The sequence below is a fragment of the Tribolium castaneum genome, chromosome 7 (genome assembly GCF_031307605.1).
Source record: "Tribolium castaneum strain GA2 chromosome 7, icTriCast1.1, whole genome shotgun sequence".
In the NCBI taxonomy this organism is placed as follows: domain Eukaryota; kingdom Metazoa; phylum Arthropoda; class Insecta; order Coleoptera; family Tenebrionidae; genus Tribolium; species Tribolium castaneum.
In genome coordinates, this window is record NC_087400.1 from 9,519,366 (window position 1) to 9,542,863 (window position 23,498).

General features: G+C 31.8%; 2 protein-coding genes across 2 annotated transcripts in view; both read right to left on the reverse strand.

The window, feature by feature from the left end:
* The window catches only part of stac (staccato), a 45,093-nt gene that overhangs the window by 8,119 nt on the left and 13,476 nt on the right, over positions 1-23,498 (reverse strand). Inside the window, exons 3-7 of the mRNA XM_008200342.3 lie at positions 15,761-16,019; positions 9,960-10,303; positions 4,427-5,434; positions 249-675; positions 127-201 (exon numbers count right to left, since the gene is read on the reverse strand). Of these exons, the coding sequence (XP_008198564.1) occupies positions 127-201; positions 249-675; positions 4,427-5,434; positions 9,960-10,303; positions 15,761-16,019 (2,113 nt within the window). The remainder of the gene's footprint in view (positions 1-126; positions 202-248; positions 676-4,426; positions 5,435-9,959; positions 10,304-15,760; positions 16,020-23,498) is intronic.
* Ssadh (Succinic semialdehyde dehydrogenase) lies at positions 18,320-20,477 on the reverse strand. Its single transcript, XM_967473.5, has one exon. It carries the CDS (start codon positions 20,276-20,278, stop codon positions 18,788-18,790), a length of 1,491 nt encoding a protein of 496 aa, XP_972566.1. The 5' UTR covers positions 20,279-20,477; the 3' UTR covers positions 18,320-18,787.

Here is a 23,498-nt window from a genome sequence, read left to right on the forward strand (position 1 = left end):
GCCCCCGAACTTGTGTTTTCATACTCGTGTTATTAACTATTTCCCACCTTAGTTTAAATTTTTTTTATGTCAAGTGTTTTTTTAAATACTTAAACCTAATTGTTGAAACAACAAAGTTTTACTCACATCTATTATTTTGGCAATGAACGTGTAACAACCTTCAACGTCCGGCCAGTTGAGCTGTTGCCAAAATACTTTCACCTACAAACAAGCCCTGAAACGTTGCTTCCAAACAAACCGATACTCACTTGGTAAAAAATCGAGATTGTGTCTACGGCAGAAGAGCTGTACCTAACAGTGGTGTCCACAGGAACTAATTTATCCAACTCTACGGCTTTCTCAATACGTTGGAGGGCTTTGAAGACGGCAATATCGAGCCATTGAGCCACACCGCCATGAAACCATTGATAAAAATTCCGAATATGAAATGAATCCGAATCTGTCTGACATAAACCTTTGCCAAGAACAACAAATCGGTGGAGAGCTAAATACAGTTCGAACAAGGTTGTTCCTTCTTTTAGCGGTTCGTTGGAGTCGGTTTCGTTTGTTGTGAAGCCGGTGAAAGAAAGCTTCTTTAGGGATTTGCAAATGTTGCGGACGTCAGGTTCGGCAAGGGCTGATATTTTCGCTTGGTAGAAGACGTATAAGGCTTTGGCGTATTGGAAGTTTATTGTTCTAGAGAAGACAACAATATAATAAATCAATAATTTTTATTTTTTTAGTTTGGCAATTTAGCGAAACAAACTGACAAAGTTAAAATGTTTTTCACTATACAGAGTATTTCAAGTTTTAGTGCCAGTCAAAATACAGGGTGTTAGGTAATGGCTTAGCAATATTTCATATGTGAATTTGACATAATCAGACGAGTTAAAAAACCTTATATCATTTTTCCAAAAAGTGCGTATTTTCTTCAGAAATTTTTGTTAACCCACCGGTTGAGAGCCACTGCGTGGCATATGATAGTTTATTAGCAGTTAATTTTTTCATTACACAAAATGGAGATGGTGGCGCATGGACGTTTTGAGAATTTTTCAAAAGTGTGACCAACATGTTCATTTGTGTGGGAGGTTTGAACCCAGTCCTGGCAAAAAAAAATAATATTTTTTCGTAAATTTTTATAACAAAACACATTGAAATAGAAGAATAACGTAGTGGACCAAGAAGTTAATATACCTCTGCTGTTTTGTCAACAATATTAAAATTTGCGCTAATTTTTATAATTCTCATTCAGCGGTTCTCAAAATTTAGGGCTTCAATTTCAGAACGATTTTCTGGGAAAAATATGCATTTTTGATTTACATAAATTTTGCGTAATCGATTTGTCTTGCCATTCTCTAGGTGCCTTTAATTTTTTGCTAAACATTCCTTAAATACTTCTAGTTGCCCAAAAAAAAATATACCGCAAACTATAGAGTGTCTAACAAGCTTCAGTCTCAAATTTTCATAGAATGAACGTGAAATGTAAAAATGTACTTTTTTTCAAATTATTACAATCGTTTATTCACAATAAAATTCCTCCTATTGTTTAAGTGAGAATTTCAAACCCGAAATAGTAAAAAAAACAAGGTGTGTTGCGCAATTGAAATTTTAATTTGCTTAAGTAATTAATATTTTATCTTTGTCATGTTTGAGAAAATAAAAGCTCATTCCACAGTTTTCAGTTTTTATGTTTTTAAGGTTTAAATTACGATACAAATGTTTTATTCTACGCTATACACTAGTTCTAACATTCAAATTCAATACTATTCGTGTTTTTTTTTTAGAAAAATGTATTTCCTTAGTATTTCATTTTTGGTTTTCCTAGTTCAACCTTACTTAAAAAAGAAACGTTTTTTCAGGTTTTGTGTCTACAACTTTTACATTTTTTAATTTCTGGAATTCAGACTCTTTCTGTTCGTGTTTTGAAAACATGAATTTTTTTCTATTAGGTACCTATTTGATTTTTAGGTTTTCTATTTTATATTCAAGCCAATTAAAAAAAAGCGTTATTTCAAATTTCATGTCGAAACTGTATTGAAATAAGATTTTTTCGTTATTTTTTAATTACCTATGGATAATTTTTACTTTTAAATTATTAACAAGTTGTGTTTTCAAAGGTTTAAATAATAATGAAATTTTTTTTTCAAAAATTTTGTTTTCAATGGCATACATGTAAAACGAATGTATAAAAAAATCCTACGTGTCTTTAAAAATTGTAATCTCCCCTTACATTGAAAGCCAGAAAATTAGTTTTTAATAATATATTTATCTATAAGCTGTTTCAAAACTATAAAAACGCCAACGTCGCATTTTACATTTTTTTTAAATAAGATTGATAAAATTGTAAAATAGTTATTAATGATTAATCTAATTAGATCTCTTATTGAAAGTATAAATTACATTAGCTATTATTTTTTTGAGGTGCATGAATAATTTATAACAGATAATTTTAAGAGAAACTGCGACGCTCACCTTTTTATAGTTTTGAAACAGCTAATATACCGAAAAATTCGTCTGCTTGTTCTTTGAATTACAGTTTTGCGAGTTATACATTAAAAAAACACCTAGGTTCGGGTGATTTGTTGTTGTTTATTGATGAACATCTTATTTTAATTTAAATCGCTTCTAAAATTTATAAAACCGAATATAACTCCTTGAAGCTCAATAATTTTTTTGTTTTTTTTTTGTAAATATGTAAATATTTTGACATTAGCTCGTTCTTAGAAAAATTTGTTTTTTGCAAAAGTTTTTCCTGATTTTTACAGAAAACGAAGCTTAGTTGAAATATCTTCTCTATAAAACAAGCGATCCCTTCTTAGGACTTAATTAATTTTTAAGCTTTCTTAATGTTATTGTGTCATTGGCCGTTTTTTGAGAAATTATTTTTTGGCAAATTAACTGTAGATTTTTTTTGTTTTTTACAGAAAGCAAAGCTTATTTAAAGAGCCTTTGATTGCAAAAAAACAGTGAAACAGTGAACCATCGCTTCTTGCGGCATTAATAAATTTTTTGTTTTTCTTAAAATATTTTGTCACTGGCTCATTTTTAGAGGAACTAGAGGAACCAACTGTAAAAATTTTCTGATTTTTGCACAAACAAGGCTTATTCAAAGAGCCTTCGATTGAAAAAAAGTAGTAATCAAACCAAAGCTTCTTGGGATTTTTAATAAATTTTTAGGTTTTCTCAAAATATTGAGTCAATTGTCAAATTAATCAAAATTTTCTGATTATTACAAAAACAATGCTTATTCAAGGAACCTGTGATTGCAAAAAAAACCGTTAACCGACCATGGCTTTTTGCGGCTTTAATTTTTTTTTTTTGTTATCTCAAAATATTTTTCACGAGCTCGTTTTTTTCTTGTCGAACCATCTGTACAATTTTCCTGATTTTTACAGAAAACAAAGCTTATTCAAAGTCCATTCGAATGCAAAAAATAGTGAACGACAATCGCTACTTGGGGCTTTAATAAATTTTCTGGTTTATCCAATGGCTCGTTGTTAGCCAAATTATTTTGTGGCAAATAATCCGTACAATTTTTTTGATTTTTGCAAAAATCAAAGTTTAATCAAAAGGCCCTCGATTGCAAAAAAACAATAGTGAACAAACAACAACATCTTAGGACTTGAATATTTTTGTTTTGTTTTTGTTTTGATTTTTGTTTCAAAATATTTTGTCATTGTTGTTTCCAGATGAATTATTTTTGTGTTGATTAGCGATTATAATTAAAAAAGTTATGGCAAAAGTAACCCAACATAATAGTAATCTTTACGATATACACTTGAAACGAAATACAGTGTGATTCTTAAATAGAACACTAAAATATTATCACAGCTTTCCAAGAACAAATAGAGACGATCTGTAACATTTTTACATTTTTATTTCATAGGGGTAGATTACCTTAATCCGTTCCACTTACGGCGCTCATGAGTTTAAATTAATTGTAATGGAAAAAATTATGTTTGTTTTCGTAATGAATATCAATAACACACAGTGATCATTGTTGCAATTATCAAGTACATTGTCATCAAATAAATACCATACTTTCCACTAACACTACTTACGAACATATTAGTAACGTACAGTCACGATCAAAAAGAATGACACCCGTAAAACCGCGTCTACAAATCTTTTCGATGTGGTACAGTTAATGTGTACGTTTGGCTATTACGTGCTATTACTTGTAAACTAAACTGTTTGTTGACATTTATGCCCTAAAAGATTTTAATCGGACTTTAGCTATACAGCCCGTTTGGTAGGGGTGTCATTCTTTTTGATCGTGATTGTACGCTTTAACTCAAACATAAATTAAAAAAAAAATATTGAAAACGGTTATTGAGAGTTTTTTTTACTATTTAATATCGGTCTATTTAAGAATCACGCTGTATTCTCAAAAAAAAAAATACAAATTACACGATGTATCGAGAAATATGTAAAAAATAAAACTTACTGTTGGAAGAGTTTGTCGTAAAACTCCAGCGCCTTTTGCAGATCGCTTTTGACCAACTGAATGGCTTGGATCAAGTACTGCAATCTTCCCACATCATTTTCAACTTGTTGAACATTATTCTCGGTGATATGATTAAACCAATCATCGGCCCCTTGCTGAACAGCATCAGCAACAACCGTCAAAATATCACGTTTCGTGTCTTCACTAAAAGTCACCCATGGATACATATTGTTCGGGAACAAGTCAACATCAGCTGGCATTTCCATCATTTTAATATTCCCCAAAATATTCAAAACTTCAGTCAGTTGTTGCATCGTCATTTTATCCTTAAAATCCCTCTTCCTGATCTTCCGAATGACGGAGAAACACGACGGTAGCAATTTCTTCGCCCCGTCCCAAAATATCTTCAAATCTTCTTCACTCCGAAGCGGTTTCGCCAATTTCTCCAAAAGTTTCGAAAACAGACTGAAACTTAACTGGTGGTTCTGATGGACGGAAGTGTAAACCGACCATTGGCACAAAGCCACTTCCGGTGGTGTTAGCCCAGACTGGGCTATGTGCTGGGTCAGCAACGCTTCGCCTTGGGGGCTAAAAGTGCCACACCACCAGAACTGGGCAACTTTTGATAGTTCGAGTTCGTGCAAAAGAATGATGCGTAACATGTGTCTGTGCTCTTGTGCGGCCACTTGTCGGTTTTTTTCCGCACTGAAGGCGATTCGGATTTTGATGACTCCTTGACGAGTCGCTTTGTTCTTCTTGTCAAGGCTGTACCACATGGTGAGGCCCGAGGCCGGGATTGAGTTAAGGGGGATTTTGGCGACGCCGATTAGTTCGTTTTCGTGTTGGCCGGTGGCAGCGGCCACTGCGATCTCTTTGACGAATTTTCGCATGCCTTTGACACCTTTCACGTCGAAGAAACGACCGAATTTTTCTTTGACGGATTCGGCGGGGTCGAAGTCCCACACCTCGATGCAGAGGGTGTCGTCGATTGAATTGTCAGAGATCGGTCTAAAATTGTTTTTTGTGACAAAAAAGTGAAGAAGTCGAATTCAAAATTACAAAAAAATCATTTAAAAAAATTGCTTTTTTTGTACGTATGTCTCAAAAACTAAAAATCACACAGAATCCAGCGTTTGCTATTAAATACTCCATGATTTCGACAATTCTTTATAATTTAATAAAGGGACTTTAAGGGTAATGTTGATATACAGGGCTGTTCCGTCTAAATCCCACATTAAGAGTATTGGTTGTTTTAATAATGATAGTCATGATAGTCATCTAAAAATTTGTATACAACCATAATCTCTTAGGTCCTGCTCAATAAAAAAAAATATTCAAGATGGTGACACTTCCGGTTATACCGAAAGTCGGTATCAACTTTCTTTGTGGATTAGCTGAGTTATTTTAAGACCGTTTTTGTCAGCTTTCCTTAAAACTAAATTTAGCCGTTTACAAAATATTTACGATTTTTAATTTTTTTTTTGATTTGCACCTTCCAATTAAAAAATCAATAACTTCCAAATTTTTAAAAATTTGGAAATACTCTTTAGTTCATTTGAAAAAGGAATTCTAGACATTCCTTTGGTGTTTTCAAATTTCTGAAAACGAATAACAAACCCCAAATGTTTAAAGTTAAGTTTTCAGAACTTTAAACACCCATACTGCCGTGCTAAGCAAGAATGTCGTAACTGACTTTTTAGTTTTAGAGATAACACAAAATCTGAGATCAATAGTGCAATAACTTTGATTCTAAATATCTTTAATAGATATTATCCAAAAATTAATATGTCGAAATACGTAAATAAAATTGACGTATGTGGGGTTTGTGCAATATTACTTAGCAAGAAAGTCGTAACTATAAAATGTATATGAAACCCACTCATTAATGAATCAAAAATTGTATATTTTCTAAAATTGATCAAAAACATTAGGTACCACCAAGTTTAGTTGATTACCAAGTCGAATTACAATTAAAAAAACAAAAAAAAGTGTATGACTTTGACGATTTTGTCAATTCGGTTGGAAGGACGGGTACAAAAACTAAAATTAAACAAATGAAAATTGAAAACTTTTTCAAATGGCAAGATTACAGTTCACAGTACAAATTGACCAAAATTATTAATCGACCTTACCTAAGCGATATGGTTAACGTTACGTTTGAACGAGGAAAAAAAATATGAAATATAGATGCAGTTTTGATAGTGACTTTACAGAGTTAAATTTCATAACATCAATAACATCATATTCAAAAAACCCACTCAAAAACACACAACAAATGGCATAGATATAGAAAGAAAACAGGAACTCTTAAAAAAATTTAAAAATATTCTACCAGAAAACCGATTGATTTTTTGGCAAAATTTGCTTTTATTTCAAAAGTATCGTACGCTAGGTGTAATTTCTTGGGTACATTTTTCTGTTGTTACGTATTATTTCATTTGTTTAAAGCCGTTAATAAATATTTTTGTAGTTACGACTTTTTTACTTAGTTACTTTTACTTAAATAAAAAAATAAATAAAAAAATTAAACGTCGTATGTGGAATAACAGCGATTTGGCAAAATAATGGATACAATTGCATACATATTTCCTTTTTACAAATAAATTGTTAGGTTGACTTCAATATTCCATGTTACTAGCATTTAAAATAACAGTGCACTCTGAAAATGTAGAAAACAAGACATAACTCAAGATTCATATAAAATCAGTTACGACATTCTTGCTTAGCACGGCAGCATAGCTCATTTTTTTTCAAATGAAAATGCCACAAGTTTAATTTCAGTAAATCGTAGAGAATTTCATTCTGCATCAATCTGTATTAGCATTCCTTATACTTATGTTCTCAAGTTACAATAACTTTTTGTTGGGATTGAGAAATTCATTAGCCATAGGTCTTTTCTCATAGGTTGCCATGGAAACGAGAAAAACATGTGATAAACTAAAGTTTTTCAAACCAACATTGAATAAATTTATTTTGTCAGTTTTGAACTAAGTTTGTCGTTTGTTTAATCAGAAATGCTTTTATGGCAACCAATGCAAAAATAGCTGTTGGTTGGTAAGAATATATCAAAACAAAAAAAACGACATAACTTGAAAATTATCACAGTAGGTATAGGGAATGCTAATACAGATCGATGCAGAAAAAAATTCTCCTCCATCTATAAAATAAAAATTGGGACATGCCATTTGAAAAAAATAAGATATAGGTACTTGAAGCTGTCTAAACTTAAAGTTAAAATTTTTGGGTTTATTAAATTTTAACCAATTTTGAACACACTGGAGAACAGATATAGGCTTTCTCTTTTAATTCACCACATATGATTTCGGAATCTCTAAAACTAAGATAGTTACCGATTTTTTAAATGAGAGTTGTAAATTCAAAAAATCTTAAATATTTAAAAAATGGTTAAACTTGGCTATAGGGAAAGCTGATAAAGACTCCTTTAAAATAACTCAACTAATCCAAAAACGCAGTGAAAAACATAGCTTCCCACTTAAGATAAGCAAGTTGATAGAGACTTCCGGTATAACCGAAAGTGCCGCCATGTTAAAAATATTTTCATTGAGCAGAACTTAACGGATTATGGCTGAGTACCAACTTTCTGATGAATATCGTTATAAGAACCTTCAATACTCCTAATGTGTGGTTTAGATGGAACAGCCTGAATATCTCAAAAACTAAAAATCAAACAGAAGTTAGTGCTTGCCATGATATCGATAATTCTTTATAATTTAAACAAATTAATATCAATATAATATTTAATCTTAAATATTATATAATATTTAATATTAAATATTAAATTAAATTACAGTTGCTGAAAAAAAAATTTTTGTTTCTAAAAAAATGTCGCTAAGCTAGGAAAAGCCCCTCAAAAAAAAGTTATTTGTAATGTAGCCCCTAATTTTTCATTTGCAAAGTAAATACCAACTTATTTCCAATTTGTTGTATCAATGAATATTATCAATTGCCATTTAATTTACAAAACTCAAATTACTCGGTAATTCCAAATTCGATTATAATTAGGGCCAGTTTTATAATCGAAATAAAGGGACTTTAAAGTTAATGTTGATTTAGAATGTGAAAATTTCGTAAACAAATCCATAGCAATCAGCAAATTATAATCAACATTTAATTTAATGCTCCTTTAAATTCGATTATGAAACTGACCCTAAATGTGTGTTTTTTGGTTTTGGTGATTTTTTTGTTGAAAATTTTGAACAAAACAACATTTTACCATGGTCTGTTTCAAAATAGACGAGTTTCTTTTCCTTATAGCAAGTTAATTTTAAAGAGGATTCTTCCATTTTGAAGACTCCCTTCAGAACGACATTTTTTGCACACTTTTTTAAATACATTATTATAACATACTTGAACTGAACGAATTTATACAAATTCTGGAAAATTACGTGCACAGCAAATCTGTGTGGTTATAACCAGTTCTGGACACTGGAGGTACAGTAGAAATACTTTTGGCAGACCAGTATATTCACACGATTCTCAAAAATGTTTTAAAAACTTATGTTTGTAGGTGAAAATAAGCGATATCATAAGTTTTTGCATCAATCTTTTCTTTCTACAACACCTTATAATTAAAACTAACTAATTACTATTAAGTCGTGATTTAAAAAAAAAAAAAATACAATTTTGTTTTATTCGAAAAATTGCATTGCATTTAGAAAAATTGTATTCGTTAAGAATTATCACATTCTTAACGCACTTGAAAACGCACTAATTATTTTTTTCATAAAGTAAATAGTTTAGACACAAAATGCTTGGTTTCATCCTTTGCTACACCCTATATGTATTCATGTTCTCATTCAAATTACTGACACTAAATTTTGCCTGATCAGAAAAAAAATGCAATTCACAATACTCTAACAACCACCTATTAAAAATAACGGATTTTTGAAGTAACTTTTCATATTGATATTTCTTTTACTGATTGTAAAAAGATTAAATTGTCAAAAATCTTCCGAAAAATTATTTTTGAACGTGAAAAATTAAATACTATCGCCAATATGTTTAAAACGTTTTTTCGTAAAGCCTTTTCTACAATTATTCCTTATAATTAATTCATAAAATGAAGTCGCTGAAAACAATTTTTTACACATTTGCACATTGTTTTTGTTTTTGCACACTGTGCAGTAGTTAGCAAAAAATATTAAAAAACTGGTTTATTCACACATTTTTGAGCTCAAATTTAAAATCGTAATAAAATTTTAAATTCGCGATTAATTTGAGATTTGTGAGGTAAATGGCTACAATTTTCACAATCCCCACGTAATTTTGCACAAAAAAATAAAATAAAAAATGGTTTTTTAGCAAGTCAGTATTAATTTTGGTTATTTTTATAAATTTTAATTATAAAGACCTGTAGAAGAATTCAGAAAAAAAGGTTGTTTTAATTTTTAACAAACTTTTAGTAGTTTCACCCTGTATAAGTTTCGAAAATTATCGTTTTTCACGCGCTAACTTGGACGTTTCAATTTTTATTTTTCCATTTTTGTGTCAGTTATTTATTTAAATCACTTACAAAGCAAAGTGTTCTTCCCACGTTGGCACCAGAGTCCCATACTTGACCGAAGTGTTATATCTATGTGATGTATTACTAGCTAAGTATAAAGTAACGAACGGATCGCTCAACCCGTTGGAATCCTTTGGTTTCAAATCTTTGGCTTCGATAACTTCGACATTGATCAAAAATTCAGGAGCCTCCTTCTTTTCAGCTTCAGACAATAGTTGATTATGTTTATTGTTAGGAATTTTAAATGCATCTTGTGCGTACGAGATTAAGGCAGTCTGTCCTATCTCAACACTTACATCACAGCCAACATTATGTAAGATTTCGTACAAAATTTCAGCATACAGCTCATCGATCTGAAACGAACAACAACAACAATCATCCACCTGAAAGGCATCTACACACTTACTGTCATGGACGCCAAATACATGCTCGTTTGTCGCCGCAATTCATCTTTTTTAACACCTCTGAAATTATTTCGAGGTTTTGCGCGCGGAACGTTTCCGTTCAAGCTAAACTGTGAAACGCTTGATTTCATTTTTTTATTTACACCCCGAACTGGTCGATAACTAACCCCATCGATTTAAATAAAGGGTTGTTTTGAGGTGCGATTGTGGAACGGTGTGCGCGCTTTTAGCACAGGGTAGCGACTAATCAAGTTTAACTTGTGCCAAATCTATTCTGGTAAAGTTGCGTGTCTGACATTAATATTTTGTATAGCGTAAAGAGAGCACTTCCATCAGGAAAAATCAATTCGATTGAAAAAACTGACGCTGGTTTGTTTCTAAATCAATCACGAGGGAGGCACTACGACTACATCAACATTCTTTGATGATTCGTATTCAAGATATTTTTAGCCAAGTGTTTTTGATTGGATTTTTCCAATTTTGCGAAATTTGTAACACAACAAACAGCTGAACTGTGAGAAAAATTAAAAAATAATTTGGTGTTAGGAAACTCGTTAGCTTGAGCTTCATTTATAAAAATAGAACCTCAAAATTACGAAAAATATCAATTTGCGTCAGAAGACATCGACGTGTTTTTTTTTTTTTTGAAACATTTTATGGAATTCAAAAAGCGGATATGAATTTCCACTTGATTTCGATCAACAGCAAACGTCATACGAATATTCTTTTAGGGCCTTTTAGGGCCTACATTAGAAACTTTTCAAACTTCTAATAAAGCTTTAAAATTTTGTATACAAACCAAATCGATAATTTTGAGTGCAACTAAATTATTTTCAAAATGGCTGAGCTTCCGGAAACTTTAAAATTTTAATAGTACCACCTACTTTTATTGAATTTTTGAATTTGCCCCTTGAAATTGGGTAAAATGTACCCTAATTGTTAGCACTTATCTGTCATAGTTTTTGACGTACGTCAATTTTTTTATGCTAATTTTTATTTGCTGGGGTGCATTTAAAATAATATAAATAATATAAATAATAAAATTTACATATCACAGCTCGTAAACCCTTTAAAATAAGTGAATAATTCTTTTTGCATTTGATGTCCAAAGGGTCTTCTAAAATATTCAACATTGTCAATTGTCAAATTGCAAGGCTACTATGATTTTTTGAAATGATGGTTAAAAAATGATTATAAAACAGTTTTTTCAAATGGAATGACCATGTTTTTTTAATGGCAATCAAAAGAACATCAATTCTTATGCAGACTTTTATTAACATCTTCTATATCTATCTCTTACAGTCTCTGAAATAATTGCAAAAAACAGAATTTTAGCTCATTATTTTCATTTTTAATCAAGTAAATTTTCGAAAAATACAATAAACTTATCTATTAATTAAAAGAAATGTTCGATTTATTCACAATTTTCATACAAGAAGTTCAAAATTCAATGGCAGACTTTGCATAATTCATCAGGTTATTAATAAACCATAATTAAATATTATTGTTTTACTGTTTATTCATTAATGAACCAGCTAAAAACTAAATAAAATATTGAAGTTTGACAATTGTTGATCATTTTGCAAAGTCTACTTGATTAACTATGAACGTTACGAAGTAAAACCCGTTTTTTGTGATTTTTTTCAAAAACTATAACAGATAGGTATAGGACGAATTGATAAAAGTTACCATAAATATCGATATTCTTTTGATTGCTGTTAAGAAAATAGGGTCGTGTCATTTGAAGAAACTGAGTTATAGCAGGTTTTTGAGAACCATTTTGAAAAAAATCATACTAGCCATGAATTTTGACAGTTGGCAATTTTGAAAATTCTAGAAGAATGCATAAAAAATATTCACCTGTCGCAAAAGGTTCAACGGCTGATATCTTAGATAAACTCTTACAATTAAAAATTTTACCAAAAAAATTGACATTAACTATGATAGATAAGCACTCACAACTTTGGTAAATTTCACTCAGCTTGAGAAGGTGAATTCAAATATGCAACAAAAATGTGTGGTTACTATTTAAAATTTCAAACTTGGCGCTAATTTTTTTAGTTACGGAAGCTCAGCCATTTTGAAAATAATTTAGTTGAACTCGGAATGGTCAATTTAGATCCAGTATAAAATATTAAAGCACTAGTTTTATTAGAAGTTAAAAAGTTTCTAATGTAGGCCTTAAAAGAATCACCCGGTACATATGCACCAGTAACAATAATTAAAAATAAAACAGCCGTATGTGAAAAAACAATAATACAAGAAATTCAAAAGTCCCGAACAATCTCTTGGGTGCTGACAAAGAACATCAAACTGAATCAAAAGTTCCTTATGACAAAAAATTGTTTGAACCATTTTTTACGAGATATAGCTCTTCGAAGTTAAATTTGAAATCATGTTTTTTTACTTTAGTTAGCGGAAATGACAGCTCTTGAAACATTAAACAAATACCTGTTAAAAAAATCAACAATTAATGTCTTATGATGTGCAAAACTATTCAAAAACTTGCAAATTTGACAATATATTAAATTCGACATGATAGGAAACAAAAGAGCAAAAACCGATACGGTTATTACGGGAAACAAATAAAAAAATATGTCAAAAGTAAGTGGCTTGAAAAAAAATCTGACTTCACTTATCACGAAATTTAAAACGAAATTTTGTCCGTCACTTTTGAATCACCCTGTATAATTAACGCAATTTTTTTAAAATGGATTGTTTTAAATAATTTTCTTCTTCTCTGGTGCCTTAGACATAAAGTTGGTCAACGATTTTTTTGTACTACCAATTGTCAGCGGATATCTGTTCTGAAATAACCGGAATGTAGGAAAGTCGGAAAAAATTGCAATTGATTCGTTTCTGCAAACCGTTTCCGTCCACCGCTTTTAAGTTTTTATTTTTAGTTGTAAGACTTCACTTTTTATGCGCCTTTAATCACAAAAATGCGGTTTATAAAGCATCCAACTGACGTACGAAGTGAATTAAGAAAAATAAAACAGGAAACACCAAAATATTTTCCGATATTTATAGCGTAAAACGTTTTAATAAGCTTTAAGTAACAGTAAAAACGTAACATAAATCAATTTATAGTCCTTGTTTATTTTGATAATTCTAACAGAAATATTCACTGAATTAAAAGGAACTATAAAATTTTTAATAAGCAGGAATAAATAAACACTAGAGATACTGACGCAAAAATTACAATTTTATGTTGATTTTTCCTATCATCCTAGGTATTTTCCAAATTATTGCATACAATAAAAAATTTAATCAAACACAATTGTCTCATAAAGAATATTCATGAATAAATATATTAATTATTATACAGAGTGTTCCGTCTAAATCCCACATTAGAAGTATTGGTAGTCCTAATAATGATAGTCACTTAAAAATTTGTTTACAACCATAATCTCTTAGGTCCTGCTCAATGAAAATATTTTCAAGATGGTAAGACTTCCGGTTGAACCAGAAGTCACTATCAACTTCCTTATTTTAAATGGATAGCTATATTTTTGAATACATTTTTGGATTACTACAGTTATTTTAAGTTAGTTTTTATAAGCCTTCCCTGTACCTAAATTTAGCCGTTTACGAAATATTTAGGTTTTACTAATTTTTTTGGATTTGCACCTTCCAGTTCAAAAATCGATAAATCAGCCTTTTTTAAAAATTTGGAAATATTTTTTAGCTCGTTTGAGAGCGGAAGCCTAGATCTTTTCTTTGGTTTTATTAAATTTCCAAAAAAGAATAACAAAACCCAAATGTGTAAAGTGAAGTTTTCAGAACTTTAAGCACTCATAACTCAATTTTTTCAAATGAATTGTCAAAAGTTTTATTTCATTAAATCGTAGAGAATTTAATTCTGCATCGATCTGTATTATCATTTTATATACTTATGTTTAATAGTATTCAAGTTGCAATAACTTTTTGTTGGGATTGAGAAATTCATTAGCCATAGGCCTTTTCTCATAGGCTGCCATGGAAACGAAAGAAAAAATGTGAAAAAAAAAGTTTTTTAAACCAACATTCAATGAATTTATTTTGTTTTCACAGGACGGATAACACAATTTTGAACGGAATTTGTCATTTCTTTTATCAGAAATGTTTTTGTGGCAAAAATAGTATAGTAGTATAGTACAGGGTGCTCAAAAACTGGCGCACCAACTCAGTGGTACGTTATTGAGAAGCAAGTGCAGATTACGGGAAAAATGTTGAAAAAATTCCTAAAGTTATATTTTAAAAAATCTGGAGCTTCAAACTTATTGTGTTAACTTCTTTAGTTTTCATTATTTTTTTATATTTTTATGTTTCATACCAGGTAATCGTTCCGTAACAAAACGATGAATAATTATTTTTAAATTTACTATCAGATTTTAGCAGTTTTTTTAATTTAAAAAAAATAAAATTCATCTAAAAAATCACAATGTGTAGATGTGCCAACACTGGGAATTATTTCCTAGGAAACCGTTTAAAAAATAATTTATTTTTATTGTTGCTCAAATTCTATTGCGATCATGACTGTTAGACAACGTTGCCACATATCATTTATATAAAATCTGTTATTTATCAATAACTTTAATACAAAGAATTTTTTTACTATTTTTACATTTATATGTAACCAGTTCTCTACCACACACCATTGAGTTGGTGCGCCAGTTTTTGAGCACGCTGTATTTAGTAACTATGCAAAAATAGTAAGAAACTTTTTACAATGTCACAAAAACCAACATAACTTCAAAATTATCACAGATAGGGATAGGGAATGCTAACACAGATCGATGCAGAGAAAAGTTCTTCTCCGTTTAGTTAAATAAAAATTAGGACACCACATTTTAAAAAATTAAGTTATGGGTACTTGAAGATGTTCAAACTTAACCTTCAAATTTTTGGGTTTCTTAACTTCGTTTCCAATTGTGAATAGACTGGAGAACAGATGTAGGCTCTCTCTTTTAATTCTCCAAACCTGATTTCAAAATCTCTAAAAATACGAGAGTTACCGATTTTTTAAGTGACAGATGCAAATCCAAAAATTTTCAAAAAATCTTAAGTATCTCAAAAACGGTTAAACTTAGGTATAATAAATGCTGATAAAAACAGCCGTAAAATAACTCAACTAATCCAAAAATGCAATAAAAAATATAGCTTTTCATTTAAAATAAGAAAGTTAATAGCGACTTCCGGTATAACCAGAAGTGCCGCCATCTTGAAAATATCTTCATTGAACAGAACTCAACGGATTATGTTTGGGAACTAACTTTCATATAATTACCTTTATTAGAACTTTCAATACTTCTAATGTAGAGTTTAGTTGGAAAAGGCTGTTAAGATGTTTTTTTAAGTGACTATTTACAGTAGTTTGACGTCCATGAAAACAGATCTAATCGTTGCATTCTTTCCTTTACTTACATTAAACGCAGCGGAAATTAAATCAGTCTTGTCCTTTTCGTCTTCTGAGTCTGAAGACAAACTTTTGGCTTCATTGTCGCTATCACCAGAAGAAGCAACGAATTCAGTGTCAGTGCTGGCGCATTCATCAGATCGGAGACATTCAGCGATTTGTTCAACTTTTCGTTTTTCTTCGCTTTCCCGGTTTTCCGTCGTTTCGGCATGCTCACGCAATAAGTTGCCGAATTTCTCGAAAAAACCACCGTCAACTTGCTGAATTCTGAAACACAGCATTATTACCGCTATTTAGATTAAGCAGTTTTTTCACAAATGTACTGGCAGAGTGGTAAAGGTTTATAATCTGGACCGTACTTAAAAATTTTTATTTACAAACAAATGAGCTTTAAATAACAAATAACAGGCAAAAATTGGAAAATACATTTGACTACAGGTTATCATAATTTAGTTTAAAGAAACGTTAGACAAAATTTTGCAAAGTTTGAAGGGTCACTTTCTTTTACGAATATTTTTTTAAATACGGCTCTGGCAAGAAACATCTTTGCATAATCTCCTGTGACGAATTTATTGAGGTTGTTCTTAAACGACCCAAAAAGTTAAGATTCTTAAAGTCCATAAAGTCCCATATCTTTTGGGAAACTTTACAATAGATAATGTTAAGCCATAGGTAAAGTAATTTTGCTTAATTTAAGAAAATATCCGTTTTGCAATTTATTTACTTGAAGCAAACAATTATTTAAAATTTTCCCGTTTTAAGAAGTTAATGAATTGCTTGAAATACAAACATTTTTCTTTTAAAACGGTTTGTTCTACATAATCTTACTTCCGTAAAAGTGTTTGAAGATTGACATTTTTATTTTAAAAGTTGTTATTAATTCATTAGGACAGTCTAACATAACATATGTCGAGTATAATCGTTTTTGCTGCAAAAAACGGAGAATAGGTTTAACAATCCTTTTCTTTTTTTTGCACTTTTCTATGCCTCTAGAACCCTCTCGATGTATTAAAACTGCAAGAAAACATCAGTAGGTTCGACTTTTAAAGGTTTGGGTTTTCGTATTTACCAAAAATATTTTTAGTCGTAACCTCATTAAGTTTATTATCGTTGGGAAGTTTTTTAATTATCTATCTTTTTCAAAGAAAGCTATTGTCGTGAGACTAATAAATAGTTTTCGAGAAAATAGCTACTAGTATAAGTAAAAACAAGGAAAATAAAAAAACAACTTCAAAAATTATTCAAGGATCTACATCAAAATAGTTCCATTTTTTCCACATTATTTTTGCCACAATTGAGAAAATTAAAAAAGAAATGAAAAATTTCCATACACTTCTCCGTAAAAAGGGCCAATTTATGAAATTTTATTTTTTTTTAGTTTTTCTCAAAAACTATAAGACTTAGAAAAAAACAAAAAAGCACCAGAAAGCTCTATACATTATTATCTACCTTTTCGTAAGAACCCGGAGCCGCTCCGCATCTTTACACTAAAAAAATCATCACTCGAAAACCAAAAGTCCTAAAGCAAAACGGTGCATTCCAGCGAATTCCTCGGTTCATTTTCCGTATTACACAAAGCAGTGTTTTTACAACATTTGAATTTTGGCAAATTACCATAATGATAATAATTAACAATTATTATCAATAATTAACAATTATTATCACCATAGAAACTAATAAACTTTTCATATAAAAATATGTCATCAACTTGAAAAAACAAGACTTAAAAAATATCAAGTTGTAGCGTATACAGGATGATCCAGCTCAACTCCCGTCTTCTGTAGCTCAGTTATTAGTAAAGTTAACTTTTGATATTTTGTAGTCATTATTTATACCGTAGGACGTATTTCAGAAAAATATTTTTGATTATACAGTTTCCCAAAAAAAGTATGACATCAACATAATATTTTTTTAATGGCATGCTTTTATTTTTTTAGTACTCATTAGGATGCCTTTCTAGCTTTACATGTCCCTAAAGACTGTTTTTAAATCGGTTCAAGATTAATGTTCAATAAATTTAAACTAAAAAAAATCGGTTTTACATCTTTAATTTTAAAAATTAATGAAAAATAGAAACGGTGAGCCGATTAAAAAAAAATGGGGCCATGTAAGAAGCTAAAAAGGCATCCTAACGAGCACTAAAAAATAATAGCACCACATTAAAAAATATTATGTCGTCTTACTTTTTTGGGACACTGTATAATCAAAAATATTTTCCTGAAATACGTCCAAGAGTATAAATAACGTCTACAAATATTAAAAGTCCAACTTTACTAATAACTGAGGTACAAAAGACGGGACCTACGCTAGGCCACCCTGTAGGTATGAATCTAATACTTCATTTTTTACTCAACTAAAAATATTCATTTTTGCTCGGCCCAAAAGACTTAGGACACCCAGTGTACTAACCAAAAAGACAAAATGTTATTTCTTGTTAAGTTTATTATAAACGGCACAAAAAATTAACAATCCAATAAAGGTGAAATAATTTGTAAGCGGCTTATTTATATTGTTGCAATTATTTTTTAATACGAAACATGACAAGGAGTAAAATAATCAGAAAACAATTATTTATATCACATTTATTATTATAAAAAACAAACAGGAACATTGTGTTGAGATAAGAATAAATCAGTTTGGTATACCTATAAGGAGATAAAAATGTGTTATTAACCACCTAACACTATCACAAACAAAATCAATTATAAGAGCACCTAATATTGACTTATCGGAGGTCTAAAATATATGTACTTTATGACGGAAGACTTGTTCTGGAAGACTTTATACGTGTTGTACTTACACACTACTTGACTTTTTTTTCCTAAAACTAAACAGAAAAATATTGGTACCTAGCTCTTGACACTTGGACAACTAAATTTAACAACTTGGCAGAAGCACACCTAACAATGCGGAAATAGCCCAGCTAAGTTCATTAACACTGCAATAATATTCACAAAAAGTGAAAAATAAACTTTAACACTTTCCTTCACTTATGGAATGCTTCTTAAAACGAACCTAAACCGGGATTAATCCCTTCATAAATTACCAACGCAAATGTACTTAATATACGTAAAATCGTCGATCCCATGGTGGGACCCTTCCCTCCCCAGCCCCGACTCCTTAATCCCTCCGAAAGGAGCCTCCGCCGTTGAGATAATCCCTTCATTAACCCCACACATCCCCACTTCGAGTTTCCTAGCCACCCTAAAAATTTGGGACACATCCTCGGAATAGAAATAACCCGCGAGACCTCTCTCGGTACTATTGGCGATCTGGAGGCCCTCTTCTTCCGTCTCGAACCTAAATATGGTAACAATGGGCCCAAACACCTCCTCTGTGTAAACCCTCATATTTTCCTTAATATCGGTTAAAACGGTTGGTTCGTAAAACAACTCGCCAAACTGTCTTGCGGCTTTGCCCCCTGTCAAAACCTTCGCCCCCTTACTAACCGCATCCTCGACCAAATCTGAGACTTTGCCAAACTGGGCCTGGTTTATCAACGGTCCCACATTCACCCCACATTCTTGCCCATTCCCAATCTTCAAACTTTTGATTTCCTTAACTAAACTACCAACGAACGAATCGTAAACTTTGCCTTGGACGAGAAAGCGGTTAGAGGAGACGCACGTTTGGCCACAATTCCGAAACTTGGAGGCCATGGCCCCCTTAACAGCATGACCAACATTGGCAGAATTAAAAACAATGAACGGGGCATTGCCACCTAACTCAAGCCCCAGTCTCTTAACACCAGAGGAACACTGTCGGTAAAGTAGTTTCCCGACTTGCGTCGAGCCCGTGAACGAAATCCCCGCCACTAGAGGGCTCTCGCATAGCAAATTCCCGATTGCTGGCGCATTTTCGCGACTGCTGGTCACCACGTTAACAACCCCACTGGGAATCCCCGCTTGATGGGCCAGTTCCATCAAAGCAAGCGCTGTGAAGGGTGTGTCCTCGGCCGGCTTGATCACGCAAGTGCAGCCGGAGGCTAACGCAGCGCCTGCTTTGCGTGTGATCATCGCATGGGGGAAGTTCCAGGGGGCTATGAGCCCGGCGACTCCGATTGGTTGTCTCTCGACTAGGATTTTTTTGGTTGGGATGGGGCTTGGAATAATTTCGCCGTGGATACGGCGCGCCTCTTCGGAGAAAAACTCTATGAAGGAGTTGCCGTAAGCGACTTCGCCGCGGGCCTCCACCAGGGGCTTCCCCGCTTCCAGGGTTATGATTTTGGCGAGGTCTTCGTGGTTTTGGGCCATTAGGTCGTACCATTTACGGAGGTAGTGGGAGCGGTCTTTGGCGGTGGTGTCTTGCCAGGTTTGGAAGGCGGCATGGGCCCCCTCGATGGCTCTCTGCGTGTCGGAGGTGTCCATGTCGGGGGCCGTGCCGATGACTTCGCCCGTTGCGGGGTTGGTTACTTGGAAGACTTTGCCCGACTGGGCCCCCAGCCACTGGCCGTTGATATAAGCCTTGTCTTTGAGGAGGTGCATCGATCGCGTTTGCAAAGTTCGAATCCAGGGAATTTTGAACATTTTTTACGGTTATTTGGGATGTTTCGGGTCGAAAATTATTGGTTTAACACACTGGGAACACGAATGACCCACACAATGTCATTTTAATATGAACATAATCACATAACCACTAAAATGAATGGTGAGTTATTTTTAGAGAACAGCTGATTACGACGGATTCGCGCGGTGCGAAGTTCACCAGCAACCACACAAATGCAAAACCACTAAGCTTTAAAAAAACATACAACTTTTGCGGATAGTAATTCAAACAGCGAATAATAGCATTTTTTGTTCAAAATTATAGTATTTCCAGCCAGAAATTAGTGAAAAACAAGTTACTAACACTCCGCACTAAAAGTAGCACCTGACCAAATTCTAATTTTTCCTTTAAAATGCGATATTTTACGTTTTAGAGCTAAAATGTTTAGGATTAAGCACGTATTTAATAACTAACTAAGAATATTTGCTGTAAAAATTCTTAAAAATGGTTCTGAATTAAGGTCCTCAAATAACCAAAAACAAATCCACTACCAACAATAAATATTTACTAGAACACAAATTAAAAATTATTATTATCACTTTGCAATCGGCGTTAAACAAAAATAATCCCAAATCTTTAACACAACATGTTTTAAATTCGAATTTGACAGGCCCACAAAAGATGGCAGGTGCAGGATTACAAGCGCGGGAATATTTTCAACCTAACAGTACGCACTAGACACCCAGCTAGTAGGTACAGTTTAGTGATTTTAATGTTTTCAGGATATTTAAAAAAGTCTAATCTCTCGCTGGAAATACTATAATATTGTGCACGGCCAACTGTATCAAGCTCCGCTCGGTCCGCTAGGTGCTACCAGATAGTTTAAACTGGCGACGGTAGGCGGAGCTTTAAATAATATTTGAGAATCGAGGCGGTAGGCAAATTAATATTTAATAAAATTTGTTAATTTAATAAAAATCATAGAGAACATTTTTTTTTAAATGTTACAATAAAATAAAAAACCATATAATTAACTACAAAAAGGAACATAAGTAACAACAATAAAAAATTAGAAACTTCATAAACTACAAAACATTTTCTTCTCTGTTAATCGTTTTTCATGTAATAAGTATCATTTTAATATGAACATAATCACATAACAATTAATATGCATGGCAAGTTATTTTTAGAGCACAGCTGATTACGACGGATTCGCGCGGTGCAAAGTTCTCCAACCAGCAACCACACAAATGCAAAACCACTAAACTTTAAAAAAAACATACAACTTTTGCGGTTAGTAATTCAAACAGCGAATAAGAGCATTTTTTGTCATAGGGCCACTTTAAGGCGCTGTTCAAAGTTATTAGTATTTCCAGTGAGAAATTAGTTAAAAACAAGTTACTAACACTCCCCACTTAAAGTAGTACCTGACCAAATTTATTTTCCTTTAAAATGCTTTATTTTACGTTTTTAAGGGCCAAAATGTTTAGGATTAAGCACGTATTTAAATTTAATAATCAACTAAGAATATTTGAATTTAATACCTTAAGAGAATTGTAAAACTTCTTAAAAATGGTCCTCGTATTAATGTCTTCAAATAACCAAAAACAAATCCACTACCAACAAGAAATATTTACACAAACTAAAAATGATTATTAGTACTTTAACATCGGCGTTAAACAAAAATAATATAATATAATTTTTATAGTTTTGAAAAAGCTAATATATTGTAAACAATATCGAACTAATTTGTTTTCAGAAAACAATTATGTGTTGCTGTTTGAATAAAAAATGGCATAACTCAAAATAGAAAAAAAAACAAAATATTTTACAGCCACTTCTGGAATAATGCAACCTGACATCAAAATTTTCAAAATAATTTTCATATGTAAAGTTCCTTTCAAAATGTACAATTCGATTTAAAGTATTTAATGTATTTTGCAAGAAAAGAGTTGTTTATTGTGGAATAAAAATGGGAGAGGATAAAAATCATTTAAATTGAAGTAATTCCTTGGGTCCTAAAATTTACATACTTTGTATTAGCTGTTTCAGAACTATAAAAACGCCAACGGCGCATTTTACCAAATTATTTTTTTAAATAAGATTGATAAAATTGTAAAATACAGGGCGTGTCACACAACTTTACGAGGCCTACACCTAATATACAAGAGTCACAATAAGCTAGATAAAAAAAATACACATTTAATTATTAATTTTTTTGGAAACCCATGACAGTAAACAGTAGTTGTCAAACTAATCACTGTGTCCTGTGTCATTAATAGTTATAAACAGCTGTTTTTCGGAAAAAAATCATGTGTTTTATCAAGTCACTGGATGACTATGATTTTAATCTATATACCTCAGTCGCAAACTAACTAAAAACTTTGAAAGGGTGAACAAACTGCAGAAGACTATCCAATTTTTCATAATTTGTAATCGAGTTCGTATTGGAATATGTCCTGATTGATGCATTTTACAGGCGCAGACCTCGTAAAATTACGTGAAACACCCTGTAGTTATTAATTATCTCTCATTGAAAATACGAATTACGTTAGCTATTATTTTTTAAAGTGCATGAATAATTTTTATAACAGCTAATTTGGAAGAAAATGCGACGTTGTCGTTTTTATTGTTTTGAAACAGCTAATAGGCGATAACACAAAATACTGTTAACAGCTACTATAACTGTTGAATAATTTTTGAAGAGTGTTTTTCTGGTTTTTAGTAGTATATAAAATGGAAATCGATAATAAATTGATTTATATTATAACCTTTTGTTGTTTGTAAATTTTGCTATTCCGTCCGTTACTGGAAACATAAATGTTGCTATTATTTCTTACGTCGTTAAACAAGACCAGGAATTTTTAATTTGCATTGTGTAATTTTGATATTGTTAAAATCTTTATAATAATTAAAACCTGTGCGAATAAATGTTTGGGTCCATTTTTTATTATTATTTACAGTATGCGTAAACAAAAAGTAAAGTAATCAGAAGTCGTGACACAATATGCCTTGTTCTTCGGCACTTCGACTTCGTGGTTTCAAAAGTTTCAACAAGTTCCACAATTTAGTTCAAAAATAATTGTTGGAATTAGTATCTTTTTGAATTTGCAACGATTGTTCAACGATTTTGTGTCCCGTCCGTCATCAATTTGTTTTGTGTTTTAAAAGTTTCAGCAGATTCCACCTTTTACTTAAAAAATAGTTGTTGAAATTAGTGTCTTTTAAATGAACTCTTTTTTGTGTCTCGTCCGTATTTCT

Coding starts and splice junctions, on each gene's coding strand:
- Ssadh (XM_967473.5), bottom strand. CDS start 20,278: ATGTTCAAAATTCCCTGGATTCGAACTTTGCAAACGCGATCGATGCAC.